The sequence below is a fragment of the Carassius gibelio genome, chromosome B12, assembly GCF_023724105.1.
Source record: "Carassius gibelio isolate Cgi1373 ecotype wild population from Czech Republic chromosome B12, carGib1.2-hapl.c, whole genome shotgun sequence".
Classification (NCBI taxonomy): domain Eukaryota; kingdom Metazoa; phylum Chordata; class Actinopteri; order Cypriniformes; family Cyprinidae; genus Carassius; species Carassius gibelio.
The window spans coordinates 1,899,118-1,925,901 of NC_068407.1; the positions used below are offsets into that span (position 1 = coordinate 1,899,118).

The 26,784-nt window shown below is 34.7% G+C and overlaps 1 protein-coding gene across 1 annotated transcript in view; it reads left to right on the plus strand.

Annotated features, from left to right (window-relative positions):
- The window catches only part of LOC127968800 (dedicator of cytokinesis protein 1), a 197,216-nt gene that overhangs the window by 135,881 nt on the left and 34,551 nt on the right, over positions 1-26,784 (plus strand). The window contains exons 30-37 of the mRNA XM_052570140.1: positions 14,982-15,060; positions 16,223-16,323; positions 19,118-19,176; positions 20,512-20,660; positions 22,658-22,743; positions 23,896-24,052; positions 24,666-24,706; positions 25,709-25,799. Coding sequence (XP_052426100.1) covers positions 14,982-15,060; positions 16,223-16,323; positions 19,118-19,176; positions 20,512-20,660; positions 22,658-22,743; positions 23,896-24,052; positions 24,666-24,706; positions 25,709-25,799 — 763 coding nt within the window. The remainder of the gene's footprint in view (positions 1-14,981; positions 15,061-16,222; positions 16,324-19,117; positions 19,177-20,511; positions 20,661-22,657; positions 22,744-23,895; positions 24,053-24,665; positions 24,707-25,708; positions 25,800-26,784) is intronic.

A 26,784-nucleotide genomic window follows, 5' to 3' on the forward strand; every position in this document is an offset into this window, starting at 1 on the left:
TTGTGATTCAGAATGAACTTTATATAAATAAAGCACAAAAGAAACAAAGAAGGAATGCAAAAGGTCCCTTGAGATGCTCCGGTCTCGGGGTGATTCAGGGTTGAACTGTTTGAACGAGTGAATCACGTGGTTTGAGGGAGATGTTCCTTGAAATGCCCCAGTTGTAAAATAATAAACGGTTTTGTCACAGATTGAAGCATTTTTTTTTTTTTTTTTGCAATACAGTAGATGTATGTTTGGTCAATGTTTTCCAGACTCTGGTACTTAGTTTTTTTTTCATAATTGCTTTTGATCTTTTCTTTTCGTTTTTAATCTAGAACATCTCTGAATCACAAACAGAAAAACAATGCAATTTTTTTATAACATATTTTATTTATTTTCTCTTTATTTATTTATTTATATATATATATATATATATATATATATATGTGTGTGTGTGTGTGTGTGTGTGTGTGTGTGTATATATATATATATATATATATATATATATATATATATATATATATATATATATATATATATATATATATATATATATATATATAAAGCATGCAGTGCACACAGTGGTAGTTGCTCTAAAATGATAAGTGTTTATTAATGAGCTAAAAAGCATAAGAGGAGTATTTCTTTGACCTTGTGATCCTGATAATCAGTTTCTCCAGTCCCATTAATGTTTACAGGCACATCACTGAAACTGCATGATCCCAGTGTCATTGTTTTGCTCTTTCTCTCTCTCTGTGCCTGAACGAGCAGTGAAAACCCTGCACAAATCCCAAACAGACAAATGTAGAATTATTTCATTTTCACACCCAATTACAACAGAGTCAGATGAACAGGCAAAGCTGATGCATTTCTGAGTGCATTGATGCATGAAATCGATCTTGTGTAGCTAGAAGCGTCTGCATTCACATACACAGCATGTGTTTACAGCGCTCTCTCTCATGCTTGAGTAAGTGTTGCTTTTATTTTGTTGTGGCGTTTATCTTCTGTGTGGTCCGGTGTTATTCACTTGTAGTGATTGAGGTGCAATGTTTGAGATACCATCTTATTATGAGACGGAGAGCTCTGGCAGTGTGAAGTGCTTCTCCATCAGCCGGGCCAAACACCTCCAAACCAGCTCACACCTTTGACATCTCCAGCTGTGGATCACATTAACCCTTCAGGTCTCTCAGATTGTCTCCAGGCTCACTTAACCTAACATTGGCGTATCAAAAAGGCCCTCTAATCTCAGCGGTCGGTGTTTTATTTTCAAAGCTCTGATGGTTATCAGCCATAATCTTTGTTCCTCCTCTGTGTGATTCTTAATCTTTCCCTGAAACACCTCCATCAGCTCTTTGGATTTGAGTCTTATTATTCTCAAAAGAGCCTGTCGCACCACCGGAACCTTTTCATAGAACCAGAACTAATTGTGGAACTACTCACTTTTGGGTGTTTTCGCACAGCCAGAATTAGGTGCGGTTTTAGCACTGGACTGCCTTTTTTGAGAATCAGATTAACTCTTACTCCGGAGAAGGGTCTAACCAGCACAACTGGTACTACCCATGACACAAGTAGACATTGATTGGCCAGAACTCTCTCACCCGCCATGATTTAAATCGCAGTGTAACGCTGCACTTTTTCAGTTTGTTGACTTTTTGGCGTCTCAAAATGTTAACATCGCACACATGCTAGCGTCAAACTCTGTTGAAGACAGTTGCTGAATGTCTCTTCTGAGTCTGTAAGCATGCTCCCATGTAAGTAGTTGACATCAGGGCAGCTCAGTATGTTGAAGTGGAGTGTGTGAATCTGTGGACAGTAGTGTGTGTAGACTGTAGTATGCCAGCGATAGTAAACCAACAGCTGGACAGATCAGTTCCTCAAACAGCAGTGCTCAGTCTCTCTCTGCAATGCAGCATCTGAGCTACAACATCACTTACAGTATGCTCTTTTCTCTCAACCAATGGATTGCTGATCTACTTTGCAGTGCTATAAGAGATCACTAGACATATGCATGAATAAGCTACATTTATACATAAATATTCTCAGCAGGTGTGTGTGTTTTTTTTTTTAAGGAAAGGCTAAATGAAGAATGAAGAAATGACATTTTCTTCAGCTTTAGATGCCTAGTAATGACTGGAATGGTTGTAATTAATTGCATTTATGAACACATGGAGTCACATGGAACTGATCAGTTTAATTGATCAATTTAGAATTTATTGAGCTCTGATAATTATGTAGGGTATATATGAATGAGCATGTTTACATTATTCAGCCTGTAATCCTATAATGCACTCGTGAATTGAAAAAGCAGATAATTCATTAATTTTATTTGCCCTTATTCTCATTTTTTTAGTTCTGGGAAAACTGTTCCAAATAGCTGCAGTTCACTCCAAACACACGATTATGTGCTTGAGTACTTTTCTAATTTTCCCAACCAGAACACAACACCATAATTTTTAATTAACATGGATATAATATCAAATGTCATATGCATTAAAGAGCAATATATGAAATTAATTTTAAAAGCTTTTCTCTCTAGTTTAACAACTCGAACTGTGTTAGAACCCCCCCCCCCCTCCAATAATGCACCCATAATGACTGCATACAAGCACTTGAGAGTAATGCATTTCATATTATCCTGAAGCTCAAATGCAACAGTAAACATTAGCTCAGTTTTTTTTTTCTGTGTTCTCTACATTTTCAATCTAGATAGTTTTCAAAGTCTTTTCTGCTGCATTTATTTAATCAAAAATACTTCAGTGTCACATGATCCTTCAGAAAACTGATTTGCTGGTCAATATTCTTATTAGAATATTGCTTTGTTTGCTAAGCCACATGCAAATATTTTTTTACGGTGTCATGTGTTGGGTTTGTTGGGTTTGACTCCACGTATGTGCAGATTTAGCTGGAACTCCTGGGTAAATTAAAAGGTGCTGCATATTTAATTATGAGCTGTACTTCAATTTTCAGGATAATTACATGGCGACGCTGTCTTGATGACAAGTTGGGATGTGTGATGCAGTCTCCGTGCTCATTCCTTTGAGCCCAATTACCCATAATCCTCCAGAGACATTGTGTAAGGTCTCAGTCAGAGAAGTTCAGCACAGATGCACATGCAGTCATGTTTGCAGAAAAAAAGCTATAATTACGCATTTAAAGCAGATTATATTTTTGACCCTAAGAACCACCTATAGTTCAAGCCAGGGTTGCCAGATCTGTGGTTTTCCCTCCAGCGAGCATCATTTGTAGTGCATTTCCTATCCAATAATCACAAAGAGCTTTGTCCTTTGTTACTTCTGATAAGAAAAAAAGACTTGAACTTTCAAATGCTAGTGCTTTTTTTGCTTTTATTATTTTTATCCTCACTATTTTTTTACCCCCCCCCCCAAAAAAAAAAAACAAAAAAACAAAAAACAAAACAACAACCCGTAATTGATTAACTAATAGAAAAACTTTTCTTCAATTTTCTGTCATAAAACGTCATCAATACAGGAAATGGTTAAACAAATGTCTTAATTATCATTTTGAGTCATCTTATATTTTGGGGATGGAAAAACAGAAATTGTACAGTATCACAAGACACTAGAGGCTCGATCAACATCGCTTCAGACTGCTTCTCAATCACTGAATAGTACACATTTATGCCAAGTGATTGCTCATGAACTTGAGTTGATGAACTATGACAAGGTCTACTTTGTGACCTTTATATAATGTTTTAGACTGTTGAAAGAATGCATATTTTCTCTCTCATTTGAAGGATCAGAAAAGGAATCGGGATTTGAATAGTATAGACATTTCAAAATAAGAGTGTATCCCAGTGTATTTCAAGCTTGTTTATAATTAAGTCACACGTTATTTTTTTCAAATCTTTTTTTATGGGCATTATTTGTATTTTGGATACACAATTAATTGTATTTAATTTAATTTCCCTTTCATTTATAGTAAACTATTGTAGTTTCTGGCTGTGATTCTTGCCTGTAGGAAGAAAATACATTATTTGACATATATTCAATATGTATTTTACTAGTATTAGTAAAATCTGTGTCCCATTCACTGAAAAAGGCACTATATAACAAAATAAAGAGACCAAACTCTACCATTTAAATGCTGTAATTTTGCATAATTTACAATGCATATAATAATACATAATATTAGTATTACATTTTAATAGATACATATAAATATTGTAAAAAATCACACACTATTTGCTTATTATCCAGTGCATTGATTGTTTACTGATCTGAATGAAAAGAGTTTAACACTGAGTTAATAGTAAATGTAATGCTTTGCGGTGTCTGGTGGTGTTTAGTTTTACTCACTTTCACCGCTAGTCACATTTTGCCCTTCTGTTCTGCTGTATTTGCTCAGCTGCTTTCAGATACATCCAGTGATGCTATCAAAGTTCAAGTTTGTAGCGTTTTTATGAGTGTTGGACCTCTATCTGGGCTTGGTGACCTCAGAAATGCATATGATGGCTCTGTCGTTCAGGTAAAGGTCGAGTTATTTCCATCTGCGCCGTGCCGTCTCTGTTGTCATTTAGTGCTTTATTTTATGTGGTATTTGAGAGTGAGAGGGAGCACGTCGGGTCTCAGGCCTTGAAACCAGACTTTGGGAATTCATTTAGAGAGCTTTTTCAGCTGAGTCACTAAAGGTTAAAGAAGGAAGTCAACCTTAAAGAAAGCTGGAAATACTCTGTGCTGCTGTGTGATTCTCAGTGGTCAGTTTAATTATAGCAGCCGGTTTGATATGAAGAGCTGGCACTATATCAGATGAGTGTGGGATGCTGATTATTTCATGTTTGCTCTTACTTATTTAACGCTTCTCTGAAGTAGTGCAGATTCCAGTTTAATTATTTCCCAGGGCTGCATTTCTAGATGGCATTTGACTTTCTGCGCGTGACTTTCTCTGATTTTTTTTATTTATTATTATACATTTTTTTATTTTTTTGGATTTATATCAAAGTTGAGTTTTCTCTATTTTGAGCTTAAAGAAATAGACCCTTGAAAATGAAAATGAAATTCAGTCATTGTATACTATACTACATGCAAGTAACCCAAAAGCTCAATTGCAGTGGTATTATTTGATGCATAGTGGATGTTTGACTTTGCTTTATCTTTAAACACAAAAATGAGCCGGAGTCTATTTCTGCTAGCATGCTAATGAATGCTGATGGCTATCGGGACTGCTTTCTGAACTCAATTAGCAGTGTAATAAACTCTCATTAGCATTAAAGCTAGATGAGCGTGCAGATCATCCGGCACGAGTGTGAAGATTTCCAGATAGCGTCATGCTACGCATAAATGAAGGCTGAGAAATGCATAATTTTAGTCGTTAATCAGACAGAACGAGCTTATTCGTATGATGATGATAAATTCGTCATGATTGACTTAGAATACTGTGGTGTGATGAGGTTTCCAAAAGCTTAAATTAAGCAGAAGTTCAGAACGATCTGTTAGCGCTATTTAGGATCCAATCGCACAGGCAGCTCGGATTATTGACATTCTTCCATCGCTCAAATCTGAAAGTCTTTGTGTGCTGTTTTCACTTCAGGACTGAGAACGAGAGAAAATGGCTCCCTATGTAGTGTGCAAGGTGCTGTGGATTAGTGTGGATGTGTGCGGGGAACAGCGCTGTGCTCTGGCTCTATAATGGGTTTACTGTAATCACTTTAGGACGGGTTTTATCCCATGTGTCGTTCTGACCCATCCATCCCACACACCCACTCCAGCGCTGACACCACACCACACGCTCAATTAACACTGATTAGGGACCATTTAGCAAGTGTTTTTTTTTATTTTTACACTTTTTATTTTTGAAGCTTTAGAGAGCTGGCTAGAAACCAGCAGTGTAGGACCTAGTGCGACACTGTATTAAACTTATCCGTCTTCACTAGTGAATATTATTTATTAATGATGCAGTTGCATAGTACATAGTGTAGTGTTAGTGTTACAGTAAACACTGTATTTGTCTGTAATATTCCTTCTGGAGAACGTCTTTCCTCAGCAGCGAGCGAATGGTCTAAAAGCCCAGAGAAGCCGGTGCTCTGTTTCCTGCAGGCCATCAGGTAGACCTGGTGTGTCTCTGAGGACAGTCTTCAGCATCAGCAGCTCTTCAGTGGATCATCGTGACACGTGTGCACTGCAGCAGAAAATTGCCTGAGATGAGGAGAGTGAAAACCAGGAATTTAAGAAACTGAGAATTTGCTCTCCCGGGAGGGATGAGGAGCAGCAGGTGAAACGCTGATGTTAAACGTAAAGAAACACTCCCCGTTCTGTCTGAATCCACCATTTCCAGTTAGTGATGTTTGCTAATGCTTTTAATTTAATTTAATTTAATTGAATTGAATTGAATTTAATTTAATTTAATTTAATTTAATTTAATTTAATTTAATTTAATTTAATTTAATTTAATTTAATTTAATTTAATTTGCAATTTATTTATTTATTATTTTTATTAGACTTTATTTTGTTTTGGTTTATCTGGATATTTAGTTTATTTTTTTATTTTATATTGTTTTCTTTAGAAATATGAATATTTTATTTTCTGTTTATTTATTTTTTTTAAGTTATTTATTTATTTAACTTAAGCATGTAACTTAGTGTATGCTTATTCAGCATTCATTTTTTTATTTTTTTTTATTTATTTATAAATGGATGCATATTTATTTATTTAATTACCCAGACAAAATTTTTAGTACTTTTTTACAGGCAAAATCCGTAATGCGTTTAAAAAGCATGGAATCCCTGAAATCATAACACCTTAACAAAACCATTTTTTTTTTTTTATATATGGCCAAGCAACACTCGCGCTTCCTTCTAGAATATACAAAAATCTAGTTTAGCATCATTATTACTCACTACCACATATTTGAGTCGGTTCCATTTTGGCGGCCGTGATGTTTTGTCTGTTGTGTTTTCCCTGCGGATGTTTGAATGCCGTTAACATTAGTAATCAGTTTGCATATTCATAGCTGTGCTGCGAGCTTCTTTACGCGGCTCTTCTGATGGAAAGCGTGACTCAGGGATGTTGTAAACGTGATGTAAATCCGAGCAGAAATGTGAAGCAGTGATGTAGAGAGTCTCTGTTGGAAGACGACGGTGACTCTCTGTCCTTTGTGTCGTCTGCAAATGCAGCATCAGCGCAGGCCAAATCTCTGTAAGTGGCAATCAAGCTGCTCGCTAAAAGCCTCCCACCGCTCTTAATTATTAATATTCATTTCCTGTTCAGACAGGACTACCTCATCTTCTCCGTCTCTCTTGTTCTCTCATCAGTTCTGTTCAATGACACACCGTTTGCAGGAGACAGGAGTAGACGCAGCTACTTCTTTCTTTCTTTCTTTTTTTTCTTTTTCTTTCTTTTTTTTATTTTTAATTCACTGGGAATGTGTGAAAATGGAATTGGTCAAAAAGTGTATTTATGGTTTTTTTTATGCTTTTATTTGTGCTTAATTTATTTGTTTATTTGTTTATGGTTTTATTTATTTGCTTATTTATTTTTCATTCATATCTATTTATGTATAAATGTATTTATTCAGTCATTTAAAATTTGTGTATTTATGTATGTATCTCTATCCTGAATTCACAAAAGATTGGAAAAGTTTGGAAAATACAGAAATGTTGAACAAACAGCATTTGTTTATTTATTTATTTTCTGTTCACAAAAGTCTGGAAACATGACTTTTTTTTTGTATTTATTGATTCATTCATGTATATTTTTATCATTCATTTTATTTATTTATTCATTTATTTATTTTTATTCTTATTGTTCTCTTTATCTCTATTCACAAAAGGGAACCATTTCTGTGGAACAAACAAAAGTTAAAAATGAATTATTTAATTTATGCATTTATTTTTGTATTGATTAATTCATTTATACATCTGTTGATTCCTTCTTTCATACTTTCTTTTAAATGTAGCCTTGATTCACAAAAGACTTAAAGTGTGAAAACTGGAAAGTGTATTGATATATTTAATAGTTTCTTTGTGTGTTCGTTTATTTTCACCCTATTTCTCCTCAGTCGAATGACCTTTGGCTTGTTCGGTGAGTTTGTAAAGCTTTATTCTCTGTAGAGTTGTTTAGGAGTGATTTGTGCTACACAAATACATTTGGATGGAATTGAATTAATAATGTATGAATCTGTACTGCACAAAGCAGCAGTTTTGGAGCGACTGCTTTGACTGTTCAGGATTTATTCATTTATTTTGTCTGCCAACTGCAACTATTTAACTGTTTCTCAAGTGCACATTGCCTATATAATTTACATTTCATAGTCATTCTCCATATTCACTTGTGAAGCAGTGTGAGTTTTGATTGTTCAGAAGGAAGTGTAGAGCTTTGTAAAGTTAATCAGATCCCTCTTATTGAACGGACGGTGTTTCGGCTGCTGCGTGTGCACTGATTTCCAGTTTGGACTGAAGCTGTGAGAAATCATGTGCATAAATATGCAGCGCTGATTAATTCACAAGATGAGGGCCGTATCCTAGAAGAGAACTGAGATTGCGCTTCATGATCGCACATACGGAGGCCTGCGGGGGCCAAGAATAATTCCTTTTCTATCTTTATGCAAACTTATTTTATGTACAAACTTTTTTTTCAGTTGCAGAAGGCAGAGAAATGTCTGTACTGTATTATAATAATTTATTAGACCGATAATGGTATAATACCTATTTTTTTATTATTATATATTTAATCATTTTATTTGTTTGTTAGTTTAAAACATCGTATGGACATATATCTTTGATGGTCTATTTTTCATAAAGTTTGAAAGGTTTATTTTTATAATAATAATAATAAAAATAATAATAATAATAATAATACATATGTATAATATATAAACAGTGCTGCATAGATTACTGACGAAGCACTTTGTTACCGATTTGTTACAAATTTCATTATAGAAATTGTAGCTATTTTATATAATGACAAATTTTTGATTACTTTCAGATTACTTTTGACCTAACTCAATATAATATGAATTATATTATTATATACAATTATTTCTAATTATGTAACCTATAAAACAACTTTAGTCATATTATAAACATTTTAAAACATGTTTATATGTGTAATATAATTTAGACATACTGTAATAATCTGCATACTGGTACTTGATATTTGGAAGCTGATTACATTATTCAAATTGCATGTAATCAGTTACTACCCAGCACTATAAGTGTATTATATTTATTATATTTATATAAACCATTCACAGACACACACACACACACACACACACACACATTAATATATATATATATATATATATATATATACACAGTACTGACCAAAAGTTTGGAAACATTACTATTTTTAATGTTTTTGAAAGAAGTTTCTTCTGCTCATCAAGCTTGCATTTATTTGATCAAAAATACAGAAAAAAAACAGTAATATTGTGAAATTCTATTACAACTTAAAATAATTGTTTTTAAATGTATTATAGTTTAAATTATAATTTATTTCTGTGATGCAAAGCTGAATTTTTAGGATCATTATCACGTGATCCTTTAGAAATCATTCTAATATGATGATTCATTATCAAAGTTGGAAACAGTTCTGCTGCTTAATATTTTTCAGAACATGTGATACTTGTAGGATACTTTGATAAAAAAAAAAGAAGCTATGTTTTTTAAATATAAATATTTTGTAATAACAATATACACTACTGGTCACTAATTTGGTGTCAGTAATTTTTTTTTCTTTCTTCTTTTTAAATAAAATCAATACTTTTATTCAGCAAGGATGTGTTAAATTGATAAAAAGTGATAGTAAAGAAAATATATTATTATAATTTTTTTTTATTTTATTTGAAATAAATGCAGTTCTTTTGAACCTTTTATTGATCAAATATATTAGACAGCAGAACTGTTTCCAACACTCATAATAAATCAGAATATTAGAATGATTTCTAAATGATCATGTGATCGACTGATGTTACATGTGACACTGAAGTCTGGAGGAATGATGCTGAAAATTCAGCTGCGCATCACAGGAATAAATTATTATTTTTAAAGTATATTCAAAAATAGAAAACTATTATTTTAAGTTGTAATAATATTTCACAATATTACTGTTTTTTTCTGTATTTTTGATCAAATAAATGCAGGCTTGATGAGCAGAAGAAACGTCTTTCAAAAACATTAAAAATAGTCATGTTTCCAAACTTTTGGTCTGTACTGTATATATAAATGCAGTGTCTTATATATATGATGTCTATGTCTAGAATTATTCATGCATGTATCTGTGTTTATATGTTTGAAAGTTCAGTTTGCTGTTAATGTTGCTGTATCATGAGCTCAGCTTGCTAGCACTCTCTTCTAGAAAGAGCTTGTAAATGGATGTTTTTGCAATCCTCTAATGCAGCAGAATTGCTTTTGAGTTTCATGGATCAGCAGACCAGTCCGAGTCATTAGATCTGACTGCAACACAAACACACACATCTGTCACTGAATCTCCATCAGCAGCGGTGAAATCTGGTGGCGTGTCTGGTGTTTGCCCTGTCGTGCTCCAGCGTGCAGGCTGATTGGTTTTAATTGTGAGGGGATGTCAGGCTCTTGGTGAAAATGAGGCTTGTCTTGCTCCGTTTGCATCCCAGACAGCTTTGTGGAGATCCGAGCCCGGCTGCTGTTTGCGTTTGGCTCACACGTCTGCGTCTGCATGCATTGATTTGCTCTCGTCAGTGACATTAAAGGGAAGAGTTCGAGGGATGTACTGAGGAATCATTAAAGTGGGATTTGTTTGACCTCGCAGCCTTATATTGAGCAGCTGCAGCTTTAGAGGAATCGTCTTTAACCGTCTTACACGGTTGTTGATCTTCTGATGCTCTGATGAACGGATAAACTGTGTTTCTGAGAGCAGTGCATCAGTCACAGAATGTGTTTTTCTCGGCTTGTTGATCTGGTTTATTTATAGAGGCGAAAGGAATTGATGAAACAGATCAAGTTTGACTGAAATTGATTGGATGAGCCACGTTTGAAGCCATTTTTAAACCTCTCTTTAAATTCCCATGTGAATTTGATTTAAAAATAGCCTAAATTTGTCATTAAGAAAGTGTTCCTTAATCATGTATCATTTACAGACATGTGTGATGGAGGTGCCTGAATTTATTAGATTTTATTTTTATTTTATGATTTTATTTTATTTTCTTCATTTAATATGTTTTTGTTTTATTTTTATTTTATTCTATGTGTTGTATTTTGTTTTATTGTGATGTTTTACGTTCTGTTTTGTTTTAGTTTGTTTTGTTTTGTCTTTTGTATATTTGTTATTTTCTTTAAGTTTTATGTTTGTTTGTTTGTTTGTTTTATTGAAAGTGTTCCTTCATCAATCACTGACATCTACAATATAATTAATTTTTCCATTAATTTCTCTGATCCTGTTTTATAATTTTTTGTTTTATTTAGTTTCAATTTATTTTGTCGGTTTATTTATTATTGTTTTATTATTATATTTTACTTTTATAATTTTTGTTGTGATGTTTTGTTTTTGTTTTTATTTATTATTGGATTTTGTTTTGTTTTGTTTTAATATATTTATTTAGTCATATTTTAAGATTAAGGTTTTTTTATTTATTTATTTTTTTTTTTTTATGTGTAATGTTTGTTTGCTTGTTACTTTTTAAAATGTTTTCCACAAAATATTTCAGTGATATATTTTAATTAATTTATGTAGAACATTTTGCAGTCTATCATTAGGATGATTATTTCTGCATGCTCAAAAACCACCACGTGTCTGCGAAGTAACCAAAATGGTAAAACATGCAAATGCATGAACTGCTTTAAATATATGTAAATTAGTCCTGTGAGTTAAAGGAATAGTTCAGCCAAGACTAAACCGGGTCATCATTTAGTGACCCTCATGACATTTCTCCAGGTGTTTTTTTTTTTTTTTTTCTCAGATGTGAATGGCATGTCCTGCACTCCTTCTCAGTTCTGTCCCTTTAGTTAGTTTTTTTTTGTCCAAAGTGATTGTTCTAGTGAAGATATAGCAGAATTGTATTTTCATGAAAGCGAAACAGCAGCTTTAAGACATGACGTCTGGAGATTTTCGTGCAGTTTGTTTTGAAAGAAATCAATGCTTTTATTCAGCATGGATGCCTTGAATTCATCAAAAGTGACAATAAAGACAAAATATTTCTTTTTCAAACAAATGCTGTTCTTTTGGACTTTCTATTCATCACAGACAAAAATATCCACAGAACGTCTGTTTTCAACATTGACAGTAGCTGCATATCATCATATCTTCATGATTTCTGAAGATCATGTGACACTGAAGACTGGAGGAATGATGCTGAAAATACAGCTTTGATCACAGGAATTAAATACATTTTACTATGTATTCACATTGAAAACAATTATTTTAAATTGTAATAATATTTCATAATTCTACAGTTTCTCCTTTATTTTTAATCAAGTAAATGCAGCCTTGGTGAGAAGAAGAGTCTTCTTTAAAAACAAACCTTACCAACCCCAAACCTTTGAACCTTCAGCAGTTTCTGCATGTTTAACTGAGATGGGAATGATATTTAAAAAACGCACAGTTCATCTCAGGAAACTATAACCTATCTGCCTTCCAGAAGATGATGTTAACCAGTGATTTGTGTTATAATGTCAGACGCGGCAATCTATCATTTTTACACAAAATGTATTTTTGACTGAAGAATAGAATATTCAATCAATAAAATGCAGTGTAGGTTATGAGCTTCTGCTGCATTTTGGTTTTCTTTCCTGTTCTTTACAGAGAGTTTGGTACTGCATGTTTGGAAGCTCTAAAACACTCATTTCCGATGCTAAAAATGATTTAAAATGTCACTTTATTTCAGTATCATGATCAGATGGCATGACTGGGTTCACACAAATGAAGCTGTTTTTAATGAAAGTCATTGTCCCTCACATTTCCACACAACAACACAGAAATGTATTTATATCACACTAGTGGTTTATGTTATTATACACAGAAATTATTCATAGAAAACTAATTGTGTATAAATAAAACATGCATTAATTGCACCAAAATTTGCACCAAATTTGGGTATTGTTTTTTTTATGTTTTTGAAGATGCTTAATGCTCGAGGCTGAATTTATTTGTTAAAAAAATACAGTAAAAACACTAGTATTGTGAAATACTATTACCGTTTTAAATAACTGGTTTCTATTTGAATATGTTGTTTTTTTCAGGATTCTTTGATGAATAGAAAGTAAAAAATAAACTGAATTTATAAAAAAAAAATGCATCTTTTGTAACATTATAAATGTCAGTTTTGCATAATTTCTAAATAAAAGTATTAATGTATATACACACACACACACACACACACACATACTTATATATATATATATATATATATATATATATGTATATGTATATATATATATATATATATATATATATATATATATATATATATATATATATATATATATATATATATATATATATATATATATATATATATATATATATATATACCAGTTAACTACTTAAATAAAACACTTTTTGTCGTTCAATCCATCCCGCTTCATGCTGCTCAATCTCTCATTGAAATAATAAAAAGCAGTCCTACTCTTTGATAGCTGTGCACTGATGCATTTATCACAGTATCAACAATGGAGTATAATTTCCTAAGGCAACATATTGAAGCGACTGCTGCTTTCATCCACATCCTCATTTTCAGATTAAATCTTCGGTCCGCTGTGACTAAAGTCTGTAGTCTGTCATCAGTCTGTCTGTCCATCTGTTGATTCAGTAAAGCTCACTTGCATTATTAATGTCTGCAGTCACATTAAGCACTCATTTTTCAGCAGCTCATTATAAACAGATAGTATCTGTTGGCCCTGATGAGAAACTCTCCGTCTCTCCGTTACAATGCAGGAGTCAAACGTCTTTATCTTAGTCAATCAGAAATGTATTTGTCGCCCCGCTCAAGATTAAAGGATGATTAATAAGGCTTCAGATGCGTTTACACAGCCAGAGCCTTTTAAGACAAGTTACCATTCAGTCGCTGATATCCAGTGGCGCTAATGAGATGTCAAACATCTGACGGACGCTCACACACGAGGGGTCAGACGTTAACATCAGCGCTCACACTTTCATGGTGGAAATTAATAATAAGAAACTTGTCTGATCTACTTCAGCTGGTGACTTTTGACACTTGATATTGAAGCATCGGCTGTTGTTTCTCAAGTGTCCTCAAGTTGGACTAAGAACAGCTGAACATGAAATAAAAATTTAACTATTTAATTTCCTAATGCATGCTCATTGTCATGTGGGTGTTCATTAAAACTGATTAATTAGTGCATTTATTTATTTAACATGTAGCTTTTCATCATTTATATATATAACATGTAGCTTGTCTATTAGTGAAATTGTGTTCTTGGTTTTATGTGTTATTTTAAAGGAGTGTCTTTATTTATTTTAATACGAAACAAGCCTTGTTTTTTTTTTTTTTTTTTTTTTTTTTTTTTAAGTTAACATGTTTCGCTTGCTGTATTTCCAGCTTATGTGTCTTGAGACTCTTGCTCTCTGTTGGGAAATGATAGGAAAGGCCTACATTATATTCATTTACACGACTGCTACTCAAATGATGTCACGTTACAGATTCGCAATGATCTGGTCGTCCCGGGTTTGATTTCTCTCCATTGTCTCTTTCTCCTTTTCTACAACGGTGACGCAGTTAGAGAAGTATATAAAGATTTCTTGTTCTCTCTCAGTTCATTAGAGACAGGCTTTATTGAACTAAGTGGATGTAATGTTTTTAGTCTCTGTGATATCCTCCTAATGTGGTCTCAGTGTGGCGGAGTTAAAGACCCGTGATTAAATGTATCATCTGTAGTTTATGTGCTCTCTCTCTATAGTTCTGTGTCAGGAATGACATTATTCTGTGTTTAACTGGCTGTGTTTATGGTTCAGTGTTAAGAACAAATGCGCTCATTTAAATGTGAAAATAAGTGGATGAAGTACGGCTGTGCTAGTTCTCATTGAATTGATTTTTTTTTCTCTGATTCCAGAGTCTTCCTGCGAGCCATCAATCAGTACGCCGCTGTACTCAGCAAGAAGTTCCTCGATCAAACCAACTTTGAGCTTCAGGTGAGACTTCAACTTCAGTAGAGCTTCTTTTAATATATTGATTAAATTAAAATAAATTAAATTTATGCATTTAGCAGACGCTTTTATCCAAAGCGACTTACAGTGCATTCAGGCTATCAGTTTTTACATATCATGTGTTCCCGGGGAATCGAACCCCCAACCTAGCGCTTGTGTGCTTGCTAGCGCAGTGCTCTACCAGTTGAGCTACAGGAACACTATATTATCTCAACAATATATTGCTTGAAACAAACGAGATGTAGATGTATTTGTTTTATAAACACATGCTATTCTTTTCTTTTCATTTTTTTATATATTTATTTGACATTCATTTGATTTGCCAAATAAATGTAAAATACATTTTTGATTTGGTTTTATTCATCATTTACAAAGATTTTTCTTTTGACCTACTTTTAGACAATAATGTTAATTGGCTGTAATGTACATAATCTGTTAATATAAGGTTTTATATTGTAGTACATTGCAACATTTATTAAATGTACTTATGTTGTACAATTCAGTTTCTTAATATTAATAATATTCTAATAATTTACTTTTTGTGTTTTGCATTGCATATAACCTTTAATCTTAATCCTAATCCGCCTTCAAAGTTTGTTTTGTTTTCACTATCATCTTGGGTGAACAATAATGTTTTAAAAATATGTAATGTAAATAATGAGTGTTTACTTCATCTGTGATGTCTGCATTGTCATTTAATTACATTATCTGTAGATGTGGGAGTTATGCCACCTAAACCGAGTCACGGTTTGTGTTCAATACTAGAATGAAAATACAGGTGAACTATGTGTTTAATACTGTACCTGTATGATGCTTTAAGACTAGGTGTGCTACTAGAAAACAACAACAAACAGCATCTAGTCTTATTTATGAAAAGTCTTTTGGCCGGATGAGTTAGAGGAAGTTCCAGCATGGATTATTATATTTCTCTTCAGAATAACTTCAGCTCTTCTCTGAGCTTTGTGCTCATGCTGGTTGTTGGTTGCTATTTGGTGGTTATTCTTATCCCTGCCTTTGTTTTTACCCTTTAAAATGTAAAAAAAAAAAATTATTATTATTTTGAAATAATTGTTGAGTGGCATCAGCTCTTCTGTGCTTTAAATAGCAGCATGCTACTTTAATAACTGATCTCTCCCTTTTCTCTCAGCTGTGGAATAACTACTTCCACCTCGCTGTGGCATACCTTACCCAGGAGTCTTTGCAGCTGGAGAACTTTTCGAGTGATAAACGGGCCAAGATCTTCCAAAAGTAAGCTTTTGTATCACAGACACCTACCCACAATGCACTGCGGCATAATACGGATCATTCATTCAGCCTCAGGCCATTCATGATGTAGATGAGTTTTTTTTGTCATCTGATCAGATTTTGGAGAAATGTAGAATACCATCATTTGCTCAGCAGCGGATCCTCTGCAGTGGATGGGTGCCGTCAGAACGAGAGTCCAAACAGCTGATAAAAACATGACAATAATCCACACCACTCCAGTCCATCTTAAGAAACAAATCCAAACATTGTTTTAAGCCATTGTGTCTGGATAAAATATCGTCGTCCATCCATAATATTGCTTCCTCCTATTGGAAATGCAGTCTAATCTGAATCAGGAGAGAAATCTGCACAGAGCACTGTTTACAAGCCAAAACAGATTTAAACACACTTTTCAAAGCTACATTTCTCCAAATCTGTTCAGATGAAGAAACAAACTCATGTGCATCTTAAATGGACATTTTCGGCAAACAAATTTTTTGGGGTGAATTGTACCTTTAAGGAAGCACTAACACGAGAAGAGTCAGCAATTTAAAGTTGTAAGGAATAATGAATGCGTGTGAGTTTCATCTAGAGGGGCAGAGAAAGGTGAAGGAAGTGTGTTTTCATGAAAACCTGCATTGCTGTTCAAGAGAGAGAGAGCAGTGAAGAGCCTGTTATCTGCTCCAGGAGCTTCTGTCTGTCTGCTGTCGGTGTTCGCCCGTGGCATGAGCTCGCTCTCACTGTCTGTCAGGACTCCTCAGCCTTCTTCTCAGGAACATGAACACATGTTTCCTAAACCACCCAGTTTCTCAGGACATGCAGTGCTGGTGTCAGAAACAAAACCTCTTTCTTGAATAACCAGTGATCTCAGCACCAGGCTTTCTTTTTTCTCAGTAGAAAAATATGATAATTACATATACAGTATTTTTCAGATAGATTTGTAAAGTAGTACAGTAGTAGATGGGATGATATCAGCAATCTTTTTCATTTATCTAATTATTGCATATTTAATATTGTTGAATTATTATTATTTGCTTATTTCCCCATCATCTAGCACAGACTTGAAGGGAAATTGAAATATTTAACCCTTAATGAGGGTTAATTTACACATTCTTGCCCCTTAATTGCGATTTGCTAAGAACGTAGTGATGGATTAGATTTATGTATTTATATTTAATAAAACAGCATCAGAATTTAAACAATTACTTAATTCTGCCAGTAATTTTAATTGGGCGTAATAAGTAATAATTTATAAGTCATTTATCAATAATAGTCCATAACATGAAAATAATTCGACTAGATTTTAATGCCACATTCCTTAAAAAATAGTTCACTGAAAAATAGGTTTTGTGGCATGGAAATGTCAAATCTGAATATTCTAATATTCTGCACTTCCTGAAAGGAAAAATGTTCTGTGGATGAGCAGGTGATGTTTTTGGGTGAACGGTTTAATTTTAAAACCAAACATGCAGAGCTCAACACACTGTCAGCTGTAATGGAGTTTAATTTGTTTACTTGCTGACAGCATTTCAACCTGATTACACTTCATGTCCTGGAATTCTACAAGAAAAACCCCAAATAAAGCAGCACATGGCTGGCATTTTGAGTGCTTTCATCAGGAAAAAGTGCTGATGTCTTGAGGACACCTCGTCTCTGTTCTGTCTTTGTTCTCGGTGCTGTTTGCCCCCCGTCAGGCCTCATCTTTCATCGGTACGTTCTCTCTGTGTTCTGCTGGAGGTGTCGTGCTGACCTGAGAGAGGCTGCTTCTGCTGTTGTTTTTCTCCTCATTCTGTCTCTCATCTGTCTCCCATCACAGGCCAAAGCTTTCACCCGCTCAGAAATACACTGATCTCTTACTGGAGAGCCTTTGAGCGGTGGCTTTATGAAACTCGGCAGCAGATGCTTGATGCTGCGGGTTTGCCAGACCATTCTCACACAGCACTTCTAGAATCCCTCGCACTCCTTCATCTGTCGCATCTCATTCAGCGAGCGTCCCGTGTGCTGACAGGTGTGAGTGTTAACAGACTCAGCTTCCTCTTCTGTACGAGTGCAAGGACACGCTGTCTGTCTGCCTCGCTCGCTCTGTCACCGCGGACACTGGAGACATAAATTATAAAGCAGTGCTTAGCAGGAAACAGACAGAGCCATGGAGAGAGACAGGGAGGTGAAGGAGGAGGTGAAGTAATTAAGAGAGCGGGTCAGCGGAGTCAGCATGTGAAGGGAAAGATCAGACAGAGAAAATGAAGTGTCCGAGAGGAGTGTGAGCAGAAACATGCACTGTCTGCATCTGAGATGCATGCTATTACCAGGGTTATTACAGGTTTATAAACATGTACTGTGGCTTAACTGAGCTCCGCCGCGTCTCGTCCTTGTCTTCATAAATTACCACTGGAAGAGAGCGTACTGACAAAGCAATCAATGGTGGCTCAGAATTCAGCCGAGGGCCACAGGCGTCCCAAAATGTCAGCGTGTGATGACAGCGCTAATGAATGGATGCCAGGCCTGCGGAGGTAAAGCATAAGGGATCTGTCGTTTACTTCACACTTTCTTTGAACGAGAGCACCGCTTCGGAACGCGTCTGCGCTCTCATCTTCTGTCCACTTCCTAAACTGGTTTGACATTGATTCTGAACAGCTTCTGCTCCTCTTTCTGAATCTGATAGGGAAGTATAGTGAGGGATGTTAACAAACCGTAATCGTTTCCAATTCCAGGAGAATAAATTGAAATGTTCTGGCTGACTTTATGAAGACATCTTGCTAAAGCCTTTTTCTTATAGCTTTATATTTCTCTTTTACAGGTATCAAGACATGAGGCGACAGATTGGCTTCGAGATCCGAGACATGTGGTACAACCTGGGTGAGCCCACCTTTAAGGGAACATTATTAAATCACACAAAAAAAGATTATGTCTGTCTGCAAGTTATTTATGCATAAGTGTTCATTCATTATTGCATTTCTTAAATACTTCACAATCTGCTTGTTTTTGTATAATGTTCTATAATATCTTATTTTTGTATAGTTTTTGCATATCGTTCATTATTCTCACATGATTTTCAGCTAAAAATCACGATTTCATGTGTTTAACAAAGAGCTGTTTTTTAGTACAAATTAAAGATGCAGCCAAAATAAAAGATTGTCTTTTTTTAGACCATGTTTGACAGCTTTCAGCTCATCTATATATAGAAGTCAACTTTTTGTTCAATTAAATCACTGTTCAAGGTTTTTGAACATTTTTGAAATCTCTTCTGCTCACCAAGACATCATCTTGTCAAAAATACAGTAAAAACAGTAAAATTATAAAATAATATTACTAATTAAATCAACAGATTTCTAGGTGAATATATTTTTAAATATAATTGATTCCTGTGATCAAATCTGTATTTTCAGCATCATTCCTCCAGTCTTCAGTGTCACATGATCTTCAGAAATCATTCTAATATTCTGATTGGCTGCTTAAGAAGTATTTCTTCTCATATTTGTATTATATATTATATATTTTGAATAAAAGCATTAAGTTCTTTAAAAAATTATAATAGTAATAAATCAAAACACATGTAAAATATATAGCTTTCTATGAGATGCTTGGTGAAAGGCTCAACCCCCATGTGTCCCGAAAAATCAGGGCATCTTTAAAAGGTTTCCCAGCTTCGACATACCATCTTCTGTATGGATTATTTTTGGAAGGCTTGCGTCTGGCACATTTGCATTGCTTCCAGTTTTAGCACTGATTCAGGCGGGTTATTTTTCCACTGAGAAACACCTCACGGTTATTTAGAGGCATGCAAACGGAAAAGCTCTGAAAGAGAAGGTGCTAATTAGTGGCAGGACAGTTGAGGAAGTACCTCTGTTTAAGTATTTTCAGCTCCCACGTTCCTCTCTTAAGGAGCCTTTGGTTGTTCATTACCTGGCAGTGTTTGAGAGCGGGTTTAGTCACAGACACAGAGCTCAGATGAAAGCTTTGGAAATCGTGCCTCCGAAATAGAAGTTGTACACAGCTCACCAAAATACATAGTCGTTGTTGTTAGACACACATAGGCGCTGCGAGGAAGAAGCTGGGAGTTGATATTCTTGTGCTGCTGTATCAGAAACAGATCCTGTGTGTACGAAATAAAACACACACCGAAAAGATCTTTAACACTTATAAACTGAAGGATTCAGGCATGCTAACTGGTTTCTTCTCAACATCCTGCAGGTCCACACAAAATCAAGTTTATCCCGGAGATGGTGGGTCCGATTCTGGAGATGACGCTGGTTCCTGAGATCGAGCTGCGTAAAGCCACCATTCCCATCTTCTTTGACATGATGCAGTGCGAGTTTCACTTCAGACGCTGCTTCCAGACGGTCAGTTCTCACAGACGGTGGGATTGCGGTGATAAATGCACCCTTATTTGCACACTTGTACTGCATGCTAATAGTACAGTTCATGGGAGAGTGCACTACCGTTCAAAAGTTTGTTGTCAGGAACATTTTCTTCAGTATTGTGCTTACGAAATCTGCATTTATTTGATCAAAAATACAGTAAAAACTGTGAAATATTATTCCAATTTAAAATGCCTGGTTTCTATGTCAACTTAAATGAAAATGCAATTTATTTCTTGTGATATAAAGCTAGATTTTCAGCATCATTACTCCAGTCTTCAGTGTCACATAATTCTGATTTGCTGTTTAAGAAACATTTATTTTCATTATTATAGTTAAGCACAGTTTAGCTCGTTATTTTTTTTTTTGTTTTTATTTTTTTATTTTTTATTTTTGTTTTTTTTGATGAATAGAAATATTACATTTGAAGTAGAAATCTTTTGGACCATTATGAATAGCTTTACTTTTATTTATTTGTTTTAAGTTTAATGCATCATTGCTGAGTAAAAGTATACATTTATTGAAAAAAAAGAGAAAAAAAATTACTGACCACAATAATTGATACAGGGTGTATTGGTAGTGCATTTAAAGTCATTTTTAGTGTCATTTCAGTAGAAAAGCTCATGTCAAATACAAAAAAAAAAAAAAAAAGATTTTATTAGCACAGCAAAAATAATATGCTACAGAACATATTAAATGTTCTTTTTAAATAATAGAGCATATACAATTTTTAATTGCAGTGCTCTTCATAGAGCATGTGCAGATGCACATGTGAGCATTCAAACATGTTTTAATTCGAAAAACAGTTCATTTGCATTCTTCTAACATACTGTAGTTCAAGATCTGCTAGTTCTGTTGTTGCATACCATCTAGTGTTCAAATTAGGATGCAGCCCGCGTTCCACATCCCACAGAGATCTGCATCTACCTCAAAGTTCACTGCTGGAAGGTTATGGATTCCCTGCCTCCTCTGATATGCTTTGCTTTTATGATAATCTACATATGCGAGAGTTTCTTTGGACTGATGATGCTGCAGCTTCAGTTTGATCTGAAATCTCTCACAGGTTCAGCGAGTATTTGTCGCCCTGCGTGTCCCATGGTACGCACTATTGATATGAGAGTGTATTGAACATTATTACAAGTGATGACACAGAATATCAGTCACATGTGTTTAGAGACTTTGATGTGGACTTGAGTCTGTCATCAGAGTCCTTGAGTCTGTATGTTCTGACTGGTTGAGCGGGAAAACTGTCAGACAGGCGTCCCGTGTGTATAAAACAGTCCATTTCTCTCTTGTGCTTTGGTTTTGTTCATTGCGTGTTGACCTATTCTTGTAGTTTGAGCAGATATTTGATAAACATCAGACATTTCATATTATGTGCAATGCAATGAAATTTAGTCTAGTCTAGAACCAATAAAATGAACTACCACTTTAAAACTAACACTTCAGAATAGGGAACACTTATTCACTATTAACTATGACTTTTCCCTCAATAAATTCCTATTTTTCTGCTTAATAATAGTTAATATATATAAATTTTGTTTTGCACATTTACTATAGACATTTGCTTTTAATGTTTGTGTTTGTATCACAAATCAATGTGTATGTGTGTCTGTGTGTCTGTTTGTGTGTGTGTGTGTGTGTGTGTGTGTGTCTGTGTGTGTGTGTCTGTCTGTGTCTGTCTGTCTGTCTGTGTGTGTCTGTGTGTGTGTCTCTGTCTGTCTGTCTGTGTGTGTGTGTGTGTGTGTGTGTGCGTGTGTGTGTGTGTGTGTGTGTGTGATGAAGCGCAGTGATGGTAATGAGCAGATAAAGTTGAGCTCACAGTTGCTGTGACTGATAACGGCTGATTGCTCTCTGACACAGCGCAAGAGAGCGAGAAAACACAGGAGGAGGAGAGAGAGGAGGGCTGGAAGGAACGACGCTAATGAAATGAAAAATTAGCCACACTCGTTATTTACGGCAGCTGTGTTTAATTGCAGTTTGAGAACGAGATCATCACCAAGCTGGATCACGAGGTGGAAGGCGGCCGAGGAGACGAACAGTACAAAATCCTCTTCCAGAAGATGTGAGTGAAGATCGCACACACACACACACACACACACTGATAGTGATATAATGGTAACACTTTAGAATAGGGAACACTTATTCACTATTAACTATGACTTTTCCCTAATAAATTCCTAATTTGCTGATTATTAATAGTTAGCAAGGTAGGTGTAAAGTTAAGGTATTAAGGCATTAATATGAGCTTAATTAGTAATAATAAATGGCTAATATTATAGTATTATGCATTCTAATACGCATTTAGTTAAGAGACCCTAAAATAAAGTGTTACCGATATCATTTCTACATGATGCCACATGAGCAGAACAGGTTTGTGTTTTAACCCTCTGGAGTCGATTAACACGTATAAGCAAGTCATTTTCTCCTAATAACCCAGAAAAGAGCTTAAATTACACTTTCAGTTTTGATCGTACAGATAAGAGAAATGCATCAAGCGAATCTGTAAAGGGTCTACTCTGTAGAGCGCCAAAAAAACTAAACTACTGGTAACCCTAAGTAATTAGGATATTTATATATTAAATATTTATATTCAAGCTAATTTATGTAATTTTGATTTATATATAAGGTAAATATATATATATATAAATACATACATACAAACTAATAAAAACAAGTTACAAAAACTTAGTTTTGAAAAGTGAAAACAGAAAATATAAAAATGGCATTTATATGCAAACCACAATAGTGTTAAAAAAAAAAAAAAAAAAAAAAAATATATATATATATATATATATATATATATATATATATATATATATATATATATATATATATATATATATTTTTTTTTTTTTTTTTTTTTTTTTTTTAATATATATATATATAAAATGTTCTTACAACTTTTGGTCCTTAGAAAATTTGTTTAATTTCATTGAACGTAGATTTTTCAGTGAAATATAATATCTATGTATGTATCAATGCCACATGCACAACTGTAAATCAATATCATAATGCCTAACTCATCACTGTATGATAATTAATGTTGACATTCATGAGAGTTTAGGGACATATAAATTGAGCATCAAAATTGCTTTCATTTTGACTCTACATACATTGCATATGCTTTTGCATGTCTACAGTTACAGCATGACATGTTGGTGTGTATTCCAATTTAATGTGTGTGTGTGTGTGTGTGTGTGTGTGTGTGTGACAGTCTGTTGGAGCACTGCAGGAAGCACAAGTATCTGGCTAAGTCAGGCGAAACCTTCGTTACTCTGGTGGTCCGTCTGTTGGAGAGACTTCTGGACTACAGGACCATCATGCACGACGAGAACAAGGAGAATCGCATGAGCTGCACAGTTAACGTGCTGGTGAGGAGAACACGTCATTTCTCAACGGAAATGAGTTTAACAATGCATCTTCACTCATATAAATGCATCTATTTCCTGACGGAGTGCGCTGTAACTGGAGTGTGTAGGCGTCCTGATGGCGTGGAGTAATTGCGTCGGCTCCTTTGTAACTTTATAATTGGCTTAAACTCAATGTACATGCCCACGAGCATTAATGTTACAGCTTTCTTCAAACGTAGCATCAATGAAGAACTTGAAGCTGACAGTACTACAAATAAAGAATGATCTCTCACTGAAACAATGCTATTAACTCCACATCCGGAAGCTTAGTTTGTGTGATGGACTGCACACTCACACATTTAATCAGTTTTACAAGTGAACGGAACTGTACTTAGACACAGATGCACATTAAATCTGAATATGCCATTAGAGTCCTTGTGTTAAACATGACTCTCACATCGTCTCACTGGTCGGTGTAGAAATCAACAGAAGGACAGAAGACGTCACCGGGATGATGATGGATTCTTCTAGAGCCCATTATCTCTGAAACACAGATTTGTAGGTCTTTGTGAACTGAGGTCAGGATGTGTTTAGTATGAATAAGTGACCTTGTGTATGTCTGTTTCCCTTGCAGAATTTCTATAAGGAGATAGAGAGGGAAGAGATGTACATCAGGTGAGCGCCTTTGTGTGTGTGTGTGTGTGTGTGTGTGGAATAACATGGAAAAATGAGAGGGAAAAAAATAACCAATCAGAATTCCAGATGCAGGACAAGTCGTGCTTATGGAAGGGACGTAAGATAAAGACTATCGCGACTATTCAAAATATTTTTTTGAAATAAAACTATGCTTTTGTTTGGCAAGGACAAATACATTGAGCCAAAGTAACAGAAAAGATATTTATAATATAAAAAAAATGTTTTGTCAGATATAGTAAGTGCTGCTCTTTAGCATTTTCTTCATTTATTTCAACTAAAATAAACAGAAAATATAAAAACAAAAAAAAAAGATAATAATTTTTTTACTTAGAATCTCAATGATACTGAAGTTACACTGGTGTATAGACATATGATGCATTTATACATATATTTTAAATTTTGTATATTGTTATTTTAGTTTCATATTTTGTTTTATATATTTAGATAAAAATAAAACATTATTCTATTCAGCAAATGCATTTAGTGCATTGTTCCACTAAGTAACTAGGTGAATAGGTATTTCACATCATATTTACTATAGTGTGTATCTTACCGCCACTGAAACACTCATGCATTATTCTATGCTGGTTTTTTTTCTCTCATTATAAGTAGTGTGATTAGTTTGTTGGATGTCACAATATACTGATCTAATTACTGCAGTAACAGTTAAGTATTTACTGCATAGAATAAGTGCATAGTGTATCATTTGGGACACAGCTGATGTCTTGACAAATCAAGATAGAAATCAATAATGATCAGTTTTCTATTTGGAATCATTGTCTTGAAGAATCTTAAGAATAGAAAACAAAGGTTTCTCTATCATTCCTTGTGTATGGACTACAATATGTGAATGTCAAGTTAATCTGAACTCTGTAGCTCCTCTGAGCTGGTGGGCTTTGTGAGTTTGTTGTTAAAGTTTTTTTATGTCAAAGTTTTGATGTCATTTTGTGTGCGTGCCTGCGTGTGTGTGTGTGTGTGTAGGTACCTGTATAAGCTGTGTGACCTGCATAAGGAGTGTGATAACTACACCGAGGCTGGATACACCTTACTGCTGCACGCTAAACTCCTCAAGGTAACTCCACACACGGTTTTCTGACTAGATATGCTCTTTACTAGGGCTGCCCTCGACTAAAGATTTGTCCGGTTGACTAGTAGTCATTCATTTGAAGTATTAGTCGACTAAATACACGTTTATTAATAAATCATTTAGTCATATTAATGCACCTTTAATTGCCTACATTTTGCGCAAGTGCATGCATAAAACTTGCGACCCATGGCACATCGGCTGAGGTAATGATTATGAATGTTTCAGGGAAAATGGTATAGAGGCTGCATTAACATTTGAATAACTCATTGATAAACTAGTGCTTTTTTGTTTGCGGTTTAAGCTATGAACTCGGCGACACTGACTTGTCATCTCCGCAGTAGTGGATGCACCTGTATGCAGGTTTCATGCAGATTCCATAATTTGAGAATATTTGTTTTCCGCTTGAATTTGTTTATTTGAAAGTAGACTTTTCACTCCCTGTAGATAGATATATATATATATATATATATATATATTTTTTTTTTTTTTTTTTTTTTTATGTCGGTAAGGCAAATATAGCCTATACAAGGAGTTTGAAAGGCAGAAAGCGCATCTTGTTTGCTTTCATTATTTTACAAAAGCGCAATGTTTTTAAGGTGACATCTGGCCTAGTATGGTGTTCCATACTTAAAATGTATGCTCTGCATTTAACCCATCCAAGTGCACACACACCCAGAGCAGTGGGCAGCCAATGCATCAGTTGGGGGTTCAATGCCTTGCTCAAGGGTCTCACCTCAGTCGTGGTATTGAGGGTGGAACAGAGCGCTGGTTATTCACTGAGACTCAAACATGCAAGCTTCGGTTACAAGACGACTCTCTATCCATTACAGATTCGAAAGGTATGTTACTTTTATCTGTATGAATAAAAACGAGGAGTATTTTAAGAGCATGTGAGTGCATGGTGAACGAGCATTTGCCATTCTCATCTGACATTTAGAAAGTCACCTCAAGAGCAGATTTGAGAACAAAA